Source organism: Labrus bergylta, chromosome 19 (assembly GCF_963930695.1).
Source record: "Labrus bergylta chromosome 19, fLabBer1.1, whole genome shotgun sequence".
NCBI lineage: Eukaryota > Metazoa > Chordata > Actinopteri > Labriformes > Labridae > Labrus > Labrus bergylta.
In genome coordinates this window covers 11191905-11206381 of record NC_089213.1, presented here as the reverse complement: position 1 = coordinate 11206381, position 14477 = coordinate 11191905, and the positions used below count along the sequence as shown (strand labels likewise).

The following is a 14477-nucleotide window of genomic DNA, read 5'->3' as shown; positions in this document are numbered from 1 at the left end:
CACTTTGACTTGTGCTCCGCTTGCAGACCATACAAGCGCCTTGCCCATGGTAGACAAGTCGCTCCCAAAACAACCAGAAATGAGGAAACGGTGCACACAAGCAGCTTTGAAACACATAGGTGTATTTTGCTTTCAGGTCCAACAGAACAATCATGACATCCTCATGTGAGGTTTTCATGCAACAGAAATATAGGAAGGAAGGAAAGGGAGGTTAGGAGGAAAGAAATTAAAAAAAAAAAAAAAAGAGGGTGTAATTCTGCAACACAAGGTACCAGTTCATAAGAGGCAGTGAAAATAGAAAGCAGTTTCAGATAAGGGTAAAGCAGTTGTTGTTCCTTATCCTACCAGCAGAAGGCAGTGACACTAAAGGATTTCCAAAGCAGAGGTGTGGCTGGTTAGGAAGCTCCTGTGCAAAGGTTTGGTACAAGTTAATCCCAGGTCAGTCCTAATGTCAAATGGTTGCAGCCACACCATCAAAACTACCAGGCCCTCATTTGAGAGAGTTCACTTTGCCACAATTTAACACAATTGTGTGGGAGTGAAGTTCTCGGCCCCACATCTATTCGGCTAATATTGTCCAGTTTGAGCAAAGCAAGATGTTTGGCAGGTGGTAAGACAGAAGTAATTCCCTGACTAGATAGAAAAAAGTGTTTTTTTGTCCTGTGGGGCGGAATGGGAAATGAGCAAAGTGTGATGTGCATGTGCAGGGTTTTAATCCCTCACCTTCCTCTGTGTAAGAAGTTGTACCTGTCTACACCTGCTGTATGGAGCTGCTAACACATTCACTGCCTTAGCCTGGACTTAGATTGAGCACTTGAGTGCAACATTTCAAAAGTGTTTTTCTTACATAATAATACATATGGAATAAATACTGAATCCTTTTCACCGAGAAGAGGTAGACTATAAGGCCATTGAAGTTATCAAATTAAAATGATTGGTTTGCCAAATATCAGTGGCTGAAAAACTCTTCAGACCATTTAGTATCAAAATAATTCTGAAAAATATCTCGATTTAACTAAGTATGAATCCAAATGTATTCGATGAATTAAAGAACCCTGACAGCTGGATTAATATGTTATTATTATGATTCTATATTATTGGGTCATTATCCAATAATGTGTTTCAGTGAAAGTTAATTGAAATACAACATTGGGCGTTTTTAACATTGCAGTGCAACATTATAACTTGTCCAGTTATTTGGTACTTATGGGTTAAAATCTCAGTTTGAAAAATAATCTGTGGTGCTGGTTTTGCTCAGTCAGTGTAAGAGACACTACATATACAGAGGCAAAGGCCTTCGACACACTGGTCCTCTGGTTCGACTCCTGACCTGCGCTCATTTGGTGCACGACATCCCCGCTATCTCTGTCCCACATTTCCTGTCTCTCTCCTGCTGTTCTATCCAGCAAAGGCAAAAATGTAACATGACATATGTTTGAGTCCTCACAATCAGAATTTGTGTAACCTCCTAAACACAAGACTGCAAGAGTGATCTGACAATAGAGGCCTTAAATTGTTAATATATGATAGTGTGTATGTTTATGCATGCATGCACAGTATGTCAGATGGGGTTAATGTTCTGTGAAGTGGTCTGAAGTCTGGCATTTCCTGAAAAAAACGGAGAAACTTTGATGCGGTGTCTTAAATAGTTTCACTTTCTTTGTGCTCTAAAAGGATCAGAAGTGTTGTGGATGTCTTTTGAATGCTTGTGAAATTACTGCCAATGATCTTGGTCACTGCACACTTCATGTTTGGATATCCTGAAACTCTTGTTAAAACATCTGAACCTGCTCTGATCACCTGAAACATGTCCCTTCATCTAACTGCTCTGCAGACTTATCCGGGAGGTTATAAAAGCATTCAGCGAGAGCAGGGGTTCTCAAACTTTTTTAGGACCACTTTCAAGAGAGACATTTTTCCAAGGACCCCCCCCTCATTATTGTATCGTTGATAAGCTATTAATACTATGTAATAATGTACTATATAGTACTTTGCAACGATAGAATTAGGCTACATTTATACTTTCCAAGTAATTCATTTGATAAACTTTGAGAAAATGTTGGCTCCGATGTGTTTGTTGTTTTGAGTTTTATTGTGACAGACATGTCACGATCATATCAGAATCGATCTAATGGCACAAAACTAAAGTGGGCGGGAGTATTGGACAAAATAGCTGATTTTATTGGTGCAAGAGGTCCCAGTTTGTAGATATGCTTTTTCAATGCTATGAATGAACGAATGGTCATTTACAATTGTTTGTAAATTATTCCGCGGACCCCCAAGCTATGGTTCGCGGACCCCTGGGGGGTCCTGGGGCGCCACTTTGAGAATCACTGAGCTAGAGAGTGATGAACGAGCCCTTACAAAGTTCTCTGTCAGTCAGAGGAAAACGGTTATGGTGTTTATATGTGTGTGCGTGTGTGTGTGTGTGTAAAGGGGGGGGGGGGCAAGACAAATAATTGATTTCTTTTTGGTACAGTCTTGAGGAGGCTGCAAAACTACAAAAAAGATACTGCTGTATGTTTTCTGTTTTTTGTGGGTGTTGTCATATTTTGGTTCATAGGATCATGCAGTATAGTGACGGCTAACGACTATCCTAAGTTTACTGCTCAATGTCAAAGAATTACAAATTAAGAAACAACACGACATAATAATACTGTAAAAGTTAGCTTCAAGCAAACAGTGCATATGAACATGCACATACACTCGTCCTTACCAAATGCACAACCATACTTAATAAACACATAGCTGCTCAAACGATATGTTCTTCGGGTGTCCTTCATCATACGCATTACGGTTTCCCTTCATTCCACAATAAGCCACAAATCCCCAAGACAATATTCTCATGACAATTTTCTTACTCTGTGTAACTGTAAACTGGAACATGGTAATTTTGCTTTACAACATGTAAAAGTAAGAGGACAATAATAAGAAAACAAATTAATAAATAAAACGGCATGACGGAGGAAAAAAAATATGTACAACATGAAGCAACATTTCTAATTCAAAAATCAACAAAAGATGCCAGTATATCAATAAAAAACAAATGGGATCTTAGGCCTTCTTTTTCTCAGCGAAAGATCATATAGCAGTAAAATCCCAATAATATCCCTCCCCCACCCATCTCTGCCCCGCTCTTCTGTTTAGATCAGACCTGGAAGCTACGCTACATAATACTGCCTTTCAATGCCAAAGAGAGTGCACCATACATGAAGAAACATGTACTTCATCTTATGATATACATAGACGTACAGTATATACATGATATACATGTGTTGGAGGGCAAACGGAGCAATCCCCACCCTGCAAAGAAAGAAAACATTCCCTGGGAATCCAATGTTCTAGAGGAAGTGAGAGATATTCAGGAACATAAGTAGACTCCACTATCGACAGATCTTTTGACCTATGCATGTCCCTTCAATCCTTCCCACATATAAAGATAAAAAGTAAAATGATAGTGATGACTAATTCTCAGCCTCCTTAATATTTCGTCATTCGTTATTTCATAAAATAACAACAGAACAGTTGATATGAGAGACGAGAAGCAGCATGCATTGATTTGAGTGACCGTTTCAATAGCAACAGAGAGGGTGAGGAGGAAAGGGTTGTCACAGGGTTGGGATGTGGAGGGGCGTTCAGAACTGGGAAGCTGAGCTTGGGTCGCACTGAAGTAGCCGGACGATGGAAGGGTCGCTTTTGGCACCTTTGATGAATTCCTCCAGGGACAGTTTACCTGTATGGACGACAGAGAAAAAGAATAATAATTTAAAAAAAAAACATTATTAACATTATTATAGTATGACCCTGGAAGAGAGATCTATAGCATTTGCTAATTTAATGTTGGATTACATAAATTCAACAATGCAGAGTCATAAATAAATTGGTAATGGTAAATGGACTTCAGCGTTGTCTAGCACTTTTCTGGTCTCCTGACTACTCAAAGCACTTTAACACCGCATGTGACACCTACACATTCATACCACATTCACACACTGATGGTAGAATTGCAACGTAAAGTGACCTTCAAAAGTAACTAATCCCATACATACACATACACCGCCGACGAAGCAATTTGGGGTTAAGTGTCTTACCCAAGGACACATCGGACATGTTGCTGCAGGAGCTGGGGATCGAACCAGTGTTCAGTGGAGAAAGTGGCCATGCAAGCTTACTGCATAGGGAAGGGAAATGCAACTCCCAGCAACTAGAAATTTCCCATAAGCACTAGCCATGATTTCAACATGAAAGACCTAATTTCAACTGGCTGAAATATGTCTATACGACAAAGTGTCTCAAAACAAAGTTCTCTCTTTTCATTTTGACACTTTGTTTATGTTAGAGTTGTAAGGAAGAGGGGAATTCATTTCTCAAACAGCCTTTTAGCATCGGTGGGTTAAATCCAGTCCATACAAAGATGTCATTCCAAACCCATTTTATTTTTTATTAAAAAATGATTTGTGCAGTGAGCAAGAAGGTCATGGGACATAATAATCAAAACAGTCTATCTGAAGAAGATCCCAGTGAGAGCCTTTGGTTATCATTGAAAAACCCTCAACACTGGTTGAAAAGTCAACAACTATTTGAAGAAGTAGATTCAACGTTCGTGTTGGGACCAGATTTCTGCTGCAACATGAAGGTGTCAGAAAACACTAAGTGTTTATAAATTTGATTATTTGTTCATTTAAAAAAACTCATTTTGTAGCTGTGGGTGAAATCAACACATTTTAAATTAAAATGATAACCATGGTGCTTTGTGAGCTGTGTGATGTTAATAAGAGGTTTCAAAGACACATGTGCAGGTACTTTGGCTATTTAGCTCCGAGTAGTGCTCACATATTTGATTTATTCCTGACAGGCTCAAAGAGCCATAACTTTCAGAGACATATCGGTGGTTGATGGGTGTCAGCGGTGGCCTTGTGTGAAAGAGGTTGTAGGATCTAATCCATCTCAGAGTATAAAATAGGTTGTTAGTGACTGTGATGCACTGCTCTGCTATGAAACCATTTTAGCTGAAATATACGAGATAGCACATGTAAATTGCTGTTAATATGTGACAAATCTTTTGATTGAGAAATATTTACCGGAGAAATCGGGTCCAAAAGATGTTAGAGAAATTAAGTTTTTCAAAAAAAAGTTTACAAAACATTCTCTTTTTGGCCCATTTTAAAAGTTTTCTCAGCGGGAAATTGCTTGCAGGGTTGTTTTTGACAATTTGTGGCATCTTTAACAGCATGCTAAAATAAAAGTTATTTACATGATAATAGTTACATTGTTTACTATCTAAAAATAAATGGGAGTTAAAGGGCCCTGACCAGGGCAAAAAGTGGCAGTCCCTCTTTGACAGTTGTAATCCAAGTTCCTCTGTTTTTTTCTTTCTTTTTTTTTGGTGGGCCAGCCACAGCTTTATCAAAGCAACATTATAGAGAGTGGTATGAACATTAGACTGCAGTCATTCACAATGACCAAACCATCAAACTTTAGGTACCTCATATATATTTCACTCATTGTCTACGGTCATTGGCAGAATAGTTAGCGCACTAACAACTCCCAGAAATGGATGTAGGTCACTTGGAATTATGAATCTTGTGATAGTTCCTTCAGACCTGAGAGTTATGACAATTTGTTTTATAAAAATAATCTCAGAGGCAGAGATCTTTTTATTATATTACATCTCTGTAAATTAAGGTATTTCAGTTATTATCTTGTATTTGACCAGTTCTTGTTGAAAAGTGTACTTTTTTTGATTGATTTGTTTAGTACGGATTCACACAGACTGAGTTAAAGTGAACTCTTTACATATTGAATGTTTGATTGCTGAGAGAAGGACTGACAGACAATAAAAAAAAAATCTGGTCTTCATGGAAGGTTTAACAATTTAGAAGTGTGCTTGGAGAATGCATTGTAATCCCACAAGGGATAGGCCAAATGTTTGGCACAGCACATCAAAAAATGTGTTCCAAAATTCTCTCAACTATCCCTCGTTTCCAGTCAAATGAGAACATTTCAGAGATTCTTCAATAAAATCTCATTATCATCCTCAATTCCTCTCCTCTCCTCTCCTCTCCTCTCCTCTCCCTCTCTACATCTGTACCCTCCTTCATGTTGCTATTTCCTCCACTCACCATCATTATTGAGGTCCATTTGTCTGAAGATTTTATCTGTCCTCTTCTCCGGCGTGGATTCATCCTCTGGCATCTTCATCACAGATGACACCATCTTGTAGATGGCCTGATAAACAGAGAGGAGAAAGAGAAGAGAGACAGGGAATGGGATGGATGGGGGAGGAGGGAGAAAAGAGTTGAAGTGAATTGAAGCCAGCAGGGACCCATTTTGGAGACTCAGATGAAAGGACTAAAACACAACAGAGTTGAAAATACAGTCACTATGGCTTTCAAGATGGTGACAAACACACTTTCTTAAGTCCACATGATTCACTTGTGTTAGTCTCGATGCTAAAAGCCTCCCACTGGGCAGCCTTTGCAAAATAATTAACAGGACTGTATGACTGAATTGTAGAAAAGCATCATACCACTGTAATACAGACCACATGTTGTCAGGGAGCCTCACACAGAGACTTTACTGTATTGATTTGATAAGTCTTACTTCTTATGTGCTTTATTCACCTACAGGAGTGAACATAAAGAAGCTTCAAGTATTGACAGTCAGCTTATTTCTACAAAACATCTTTTATCATTGGAAGCAAAAATCCATTAATAACACCTGTGTGTTGATCTGCTCATGTATGGAGAGCATTAGTGGGAGAGGAGGGGCATCTGTGATTTTTCGAGTAAACTGTGAACTACACTTTAGGAACAATAATGTTGTCTTTACAGTTGGCTGAATTTCCATTTACTATAAACCAGTCATGGTTGCACCAGTCCAGGCCCTGTTTGGCATACTGTATCCTCCTATTGGAACATTTTTAAATAAAAGCTTTTTCCTTGAATAGTATTTTATATCTTATTTAAAAGATTAATTGTACAATGGAGATATTCCTTTTTTTCATGTTGCCAGTTAATAATAATAATAATAATACATTCTTTCAAAGCACTCAAGGTCACCTTACAAAGCAGGGATAAAAACAACAAAGTAAAATTAACATTAAAATGACACATTTTCAAGATGTAGGAAATCATGGAGGATTCATGAGACCGGATGGAGAATGATCAGACTGAATATGCCAGTTCAAAAAGATGTTTTAAAAAACAATTATTATTTAAGTCCATAACACATTTCCCTCTTCATATATATCATACCACTGTCTATCATGGCGAGATAAAGTCATAACATTTTATAAAAATGTACAAGGAGGGATTTTTCGGTATTTCTGTGAATATATCTAATGCATAGAAGTAGTAGGGTGCAGATTGGTTTGTTGCATGATGATGTAAACAAAGCTGACCTTTTGTATCGTGACAGTCTCCCTTTTACTCGCTATTTCTATACAACGTTATAATTGGCCCCTCCTCTCTCATGTGTAACCTGAATGAGCTTGAGTATAATCTCAGTATTCTGCACACTCAGGGATATGGTCTGGTTAAATTTAACTCACTAATCCTTGAGAACCCAGTAGCATATACACAAAGAACTTATAGCCACATCCTCATATCTCCACATATGAGCGTCTCTTACTTCTTCTCTTAAGGAATGACAGGATTACTTACAGTCCAAATGTAGTGCTGTCTTTACAGTCTTCATGAAAACTGTACCAATATTACCATCAGCACATTTAGTATGCCTGCTTATCATCGAATTGCAGAGCTTATGCATCCTTGCACATAGAGAGACTTATTAGCATATTCAAAGTGAACCAGTGGCTTATAAGCCCTCTCTAAGTATATTCCTGGCAATAAAATACATGACTGTTTGGCCCTTAAACCTTTGAACCTGGTGAGTCTACATTAGTTTTTTAGGCATTTCAGTTGATCAACTCTACTTAAACTTAAAGTTTGTTAAGTAAGGGTTTCTTTTACGGGTCGAGTGTTACCTCAGGTATGTTTAATGTTCCGTATGTGCTTCTCAGATACGGGATCCTGTTGTTTGATATTTACTCCTTACCCAATAGAAACAGCTGACTCTACCAACTGAGCCTCAGCCGCCTCAAATAAGGTGGAGAATGGAATACAATTAAAATGTAGAAGTTACAAATAACTCCAAATGGTGTAATGAAGTGAGCCTACCTGGGAAGCAATGCTTCTCAAGTTGTTTATTTATGATATGATTTGAGATTAATTAATCAAAAAGTGCAGTGTTCAATGAATTGTATCGCTTACTGCGATAATATGCTGCTGTGGGAGCAGCTAAATGTGGGCAGCACTTGACTCCAAGACACATTTTCCCAATGGTAAAAATAAAGTGAAGCTTTTGGTTATTACATTGTATCATGTCGTGCTGTGTCATGTGTTGTGTCCTATCGTCTGGTATGGTATAGCATGGTATGGCTTAGTACTCTATGGTATGGTATGGTATGGTATTTATTTTCATTACACATTTTGTTTATAAATATCTTAATTTGGAAATATTCAATTGTGTTAATAATAGTTATGTGACTAAAGGGTGGTCACCAGCATATTTCATAATTTACATTTGGCCACAGTATCCTACATTTGGGAAATGCTGGCCTTAAATATTAATCTTAATACGTTGTGTTAATGTTTGATAATTATGTTGTGCGCACAATATATTTATAATATGCACACAAGATATTAACTTGTGCGCACAAGATAATTATAATTATCTCAAAAGTTAATTTCAGTTCAGCCTTATGGAGACAACTCAACATAACTGAAATGTTATAACAACATATACCTTTGAATATGATAAAAAAGAAGTTGCTGCTTTAACACACTGCAGGTTTACAAAACGTAGCGTTTTAACAGTTATTTTTAAACATTATGTATTATTATTTGTATTATGTATTATTTTATACATTATGTAGTGTTATTTGAACATTAGTATGTGTTCATGTTAATAAAGTAAGTTACAATACAATTCTATAACTTGAAAACAGGTTCTTTGAAAAGTATTTGACTGAAGTGCTTAGGCAAACCTTATTGACACTTGTATCAATATGTAGTTTACGTACATATTTATCTTGTGCACACAAGATATATATATATATATTTTACTTTTGGGACTTCAGGGGCTCCGTAGTATACACATGTAATGAGGAGTACAAATCCATGTTAACCCATAAAAGCCTCAGAAATTAGTTATTTAGAACAGCAAGTCTGGACTTGGAGACATAGCATTTCTAATAGGTTTATCAAAGATATATATTATTGTTGTATTTATGGGAATTTGATTTATTTGTTTAAAGGCATCACTTTTACCCTTGCACTTAATTCCATTACCCAGCATCCTTTGCCTACCTGTACAATCTCCAGCATCTCGTCACGGCTGATGTACCCATTTCCATCCAGGTCGTACATGCTGAAGGCCCATTTCAGTTTCTGCTCCAGTTTGCCCCGTGATGTCACACTCAAGGCGATGATGAACTCCCGGAAGTCTATTGTCCCGTCGCCATTGGTGTCAAATGTGCGGAAGACGTGCTCAGCAAATTTAGAGGCATCACCGTAAGGGAAGAAATTGGCATAGATTTTCTTGAACTCCTCCACATTTAGGGTTCCACTTGGGCAATCCTTTAAGAATCCCTAAAGAAAACCAGATCGAAAGGGTGACAATGGGGAAAATCAATTCCTCTAAGGGAGCAATATGGAAATCTGACACCTAGTGTTTAAAATGGAGTACTGCAGTCCAAATTCAAAACTTTGGAGAGAACACTTCAACATAGCATGGTTCCCTTAATGTCAGATGATATATAGGTCATTTTACGATTTAATTCAGTTAATATCTTACATATTAGATCTTTGAAGCTCTTTCTTTCAGTTTCCTGGACATAAAAATACACTTTTAGGATGCAAGTTTTACACCAGTAGGCCAAAAAATATATATTTTTAAAGTCAGCTTAAATTTTGACCAGTAACTGTTCTTTCAGGCTATGTTTCATACTCAATTGACAAAAGGAGATTTTTTTGATAAGAAGCTTAATCTTGGATAGTTGACCTAGCTTCTTTTCAAGGTGTCAAATTTGATAAAGCAGTATTGTGCCTGAAAAGAAAAGGGAAGAAAAAATCATGTCAGTCTAGGCTTTTTCTTTTTTTAAAGATGCCTGTAGGGCAGGCTAGAGGCAGCAAGTTGACAAAGTCAACATTGAAGGGAGGAGGAACTTTAAGAGCATCACATCGGTTATTGGCATAAGTGGAGGTAAAATGTCAGCATGAGGGTAAAATGTCAGCTTGATTCAGTCTCTAATGAAACTTGTTTTTTATTGCAAGTGACTTTCATTTTGAGAGAGAGAGAGATAGAGAGTCACACGTTTAAGTGAGGCTTGAATGTATTGCCAATATATTCTTCAAAAAGAATATATGGCATAAGTTGTCAAAAACTTCAGGTACCATAATGCCACATGTAATATGTTTTGCAGCGTATATGACTCTCAGTTTATCTGCAGAGAGGTGGCACCATCATGACCACTGTCAGCTTTCCCCTCGATATGCTGCTATGTGTCTAGACGTACTCATTTCCCAGAAATAAGGAAACCTTGACCTTGACATTGATGAGAACTGGGGTCAGACGTGTCTTACTGGTCAGGAAAGTCATAGCGTAACTTGTTCAGCTCTTACTTAGGGTGGGTCAAACAGCTGTTCAATAAGTCTAACCCCAGCATTAAGCCATATAGCCACTACACAAACACACACCCATGTGCACAAGATTAGATAAGTCATGTGTTGAGGTCTTAACCCGCTCCCAGACTTAACAGATGGGAGATGCTCTGCTACGTGGACAAACACTGTCACATTGAAGGCTGCTGTCAGTGTCTCTGATACTGTTGTTGAATCATGAGCGTATAAACAGGTATCCTGACCAATTTATGACACCTTTACAGTAATAGATGTGATGGTTCAGGTGAGCCCTGAGCTTTCACCTGGACAAGCTGCTATGTGTCTGAGCGTCCTTATTTCCCAGGATGCACTGAGTTCTTCTGTGCTCCTATCCCTCTCCTCAGCCACCTACTGCCCCCATATTCCCTCCTGCTGCCATACCTATTATTATTAGCCAGAGCTTGCATTGTGCTGATTTAATGACTATGACTTCCCTAGCCAATACCGCCAAGTGCTTGCTCATGGTTTAATTGTTGGGTCTCTTTAAATAACACTAAATGGTATATGAGTTGCTTTATGTGAAAAATAATTCTTGGTAATGAAATAGACTTAAATATTTTCCAATCAAAATTGTTTTTCATTGTTATTTTCAATTGTTTTAACATTTTCCTTCTCTCATTCCCCAATTCCAAGTCTTCATCAAGCCATGATGTGTTTCATTTTGTAAATCAAGGTACTATTAATCTTATTAAAAGTAGTGCAAGATCACCGAGGTCAACTTTGGCTTCAAAATAAATGATTGTGAGGGCTAAAATGCTTAGTTCTAGGCTGGAAAACCAAATAAGTGACATCATGGTGGTTATGTCTGCTCCTCATTTTTGGCATATGGTGGAACATTGGAAATAGTTGTATGTTTATTTTTCCAAAACTTAATTTCAAATCTAAGTCTACTTTGTGATAAATGAATATTTCCTTTTCTTCTTTATAACAGTAACATGTTTATTTTGCTAAACATCTCTGATCTCAGTTGACTTGTGTAGAACCAAAATTGTATTTCTCTTAGTTCCCTGTCTGTGAATGATCCCTGTCAACCAGACGGAAAGTTTAGAAGTATTTTATTTAACTTTAAGTTGCAAAATTAGAAAAAAAGCAAAGTACTTTTAAGTCATTCGTCCAAAATTATATCAAATGTTTCGCAAAAAGTGAAACAATGACTTTTAAAAAATTAAAAAATGTGTCATGTGAACGTTGCAGTTTCTCTGAGCACTACACACCTTTGTTCTGTTTGAGCATTATCCTTTACTGTCATGGGTGTTTATATCTACAGCAGCACTTCTATAATCTTTAAAAATAACTCGAAACACACTTTCCCTTTCTTACTGTGAGAAACTTATAAATACTTACAAATACTGTTTGTAGCTCTTAGCTCAAAGTAGGGCACAAACAACCAGAAGTGAAATGTTATACAGTGATCGTCAGACACAAAGTAACAACAGCTAGTCAAACCTATGACTGAATGTAGCACTAACATCTGCCACCTTCAACAAACAACCGTAACAGTGACAGTGTTACAGTAGGACAGACGTTTGCCTGAGAAAGTGGACCAATGGACAAATTGTCACGACATCTTCCATCTTGTCTTTGCTGGATTTGTATGTGGTGTTTCTAAAGTCTGTTTATGTTACTTTAGATTGGTGGTTTGTGGTTTTAATGCTAATTGTATAAAGTAATTGTAGGTATTTATTTTCTATAAATGGTGAATGGACTGTATTTAAACTGCTTTTCTAATTTTCTGACAACTCAAAGCGCTTTAACACAACATGTCACATTCACACACGCTGATGGCAGAGCGTGCTATACTAATATCCTGCTTAGCTACACTGAGACAACAGCTGCCCTGAAAAGCTCCCCAGTTGATAGTTAAAGAGTCACCAGCAATGTGGAAAATTCCTTTTTGTGTATGTGTGAGTGCGTGTGTGTGTGTGTCTGTGTCTGTGTGTGTGGATCACTTAGTTGCATTAGAGACTCAGGAGTTGCCCAAGAGAGGGCTAGAAAATTCAGTTTATGTACTGTAAGTGTTTCACAGTGTACAGTAGTTCTTTATATTTTAAAGGTAGACAGCAGAATGAGATAGAATGCACTTTCACTTTATTAAATTAATATCAATGTGTTCAACTTTATATATTAGTGATACACATATATTTGTGATGCCTTTTTAAACCAAGGTTACAATTATCTAGAGCACCTTCGAAGTGTAAAAAGTCAAAAAAAATATCCTGTTCTGTAGAGCTTTGGAAGGATAAAGTGACATTTAATGGATGTTAATTTACAGGTACAGGTATTGGAGGTAAGTCATTCATTTGTCATTTGTTTAGTTTCTTGCCACTCTTTGTAGCAGCAGTACGACAGCTGCTCTGTTGGTACCACCTGAAAGTGTGCAGACTGTGTTCGCTGTGTGTCTGTGTGTACCTTGTACCACTCCTGCAGCTCGTGGTCAGAGAACTCCGTGTTTTCTCGGAGGTCCTGCAGCATCTCTGGCCGCAGCTTGCTGTTCTGTTTCCCCATGGCAACAGGACAGGACTCTTGGTTTCCTTGACAACAATAGTGACTATAGCGCTAGCCAGACCCGTTTTTTTCCCCCACACCTGTCAGTCAAAGATCAAGAAACAGGAGGTCAGCAACAATTAAGTGGACAGGAGGATAACCTTCAGTGACAAATGAGAAGTGAAAAACAATTGGTCAGCAAACATCATCCCGTCACTGTTGTCACTTGGCCACAGATGAAAAATGTTATACATTTGAAAGGGAGATTCCTTAAACGAGAATAAATGTGGGTAACTGTTGGCTACAGTTAAAAGTAACCAATTCCAATAAAGTTAGAAAGCATTTTTCATCGAATACTTTTTGAATTTCAAAACACAAAAAAAGAGTTTGTGCAAATGAAATCATGAAAACGATGGGAAAATAACACAAGCAAGTTAGCTATAAAACAGTGAAAATGACATAACTGTGTCCACTCCCACTATGGCATTTGGATTTTTTTCTATGAAACCAGAGCGAGCTGTGTCACCGTGTTATAACCCAATCCCCTTGACACGAATGTTGTGCAACAACACAAGTCTTTAAACTGCTGCATCACATTCGCAAAACATTAAATAATCCCAAATGTACCCCAGTGACGTCAAGCACTGGCCAACTGATCACATTTCTGGGTTTATCTGGCCAGCTGTGTGTTTGTGTGTCAAATCAGCTGTGCGGTGTGTATGTGTGTGTGTGTGTGTGTGTGTGTGTGTGTGTGTGTGTGTGTGTGTGTGTGTGTGTGTGTGTGTGTGTGTGTGTCCAGATCTCCTAATCTTCATCTCAGCTCAATGTGCCCTACAAAACATGATGTCAGTGGTGCAACTACGTAATGCAGTCTGTCACTATGTAACCAAATCCCTACATTTTTTTCCCCCTTAAAATACAATTTATTTACCCATTAATGACATTATCAATATAGTGGTTTAAATTGGAATTACATGGTGTTACTAGGATGTATTTACATATTTTAAGTAATTTGTGGAATAATGAAAGCATAGGCAAAAAGTACATCATTGAAAACCATTCCTTCATTCTTTAAAATTCCGTCTGGAGTAGATCAGCCATTATGATCTTTTGTACATTGTTGGGTTTTAAACCCTTTTGCTACGATAATTCTAATTTTACAATTACCACCATAATGTTCAGCAGTAACATGGCAATAGATACTGTAAAAAATACTTGATAAATAGCTGGAACACTTCAAGAAGTCAGCAAAGTGTTAAGGAAATATCA

At 37.7% G+C, this 14477-nt stretch overlaps 1 protein-coding gene across 2 annotated transcripts in view; it reads right to left on the bottom strand.

Annotated features, from left to right (window-relative positions):
- Window positions 1–101: 101 nt before the first annotated feature.
- LOC109989020 (hippocalcin-like protein 1) overlaps window positions 102–14477 on the bottom strand; it is a 45511-nt gene continuing 31135 nt past the window's right edge. For both annotated transcript variants that reach the window (XM_065948016.1, XM_020640619.3), the window contains 4 exons: window positions 13134–13309; window positions 9372–9653; window positions 6123–6228; window positions 102–3733 (listed from right to left, as the gene is read on the bottom strand). In XM_065948016.1, the coding sequence (XP_065804088.1) occupies window positions 3636–3733; window positions 6123–6228; window positions 9372–9653; window positions 13134–13229 (582 nt within the window). In that variant the 5' untranslated portion in view covers window positions 13230–13309 and the 3' untranslated portion in view covers window positions 102–3635. The remainder of the gene's footprint in view (window positions 3734–6122; window positions 6229–9371; window positions 9654–13133; window positions 13310–14477) is intronic.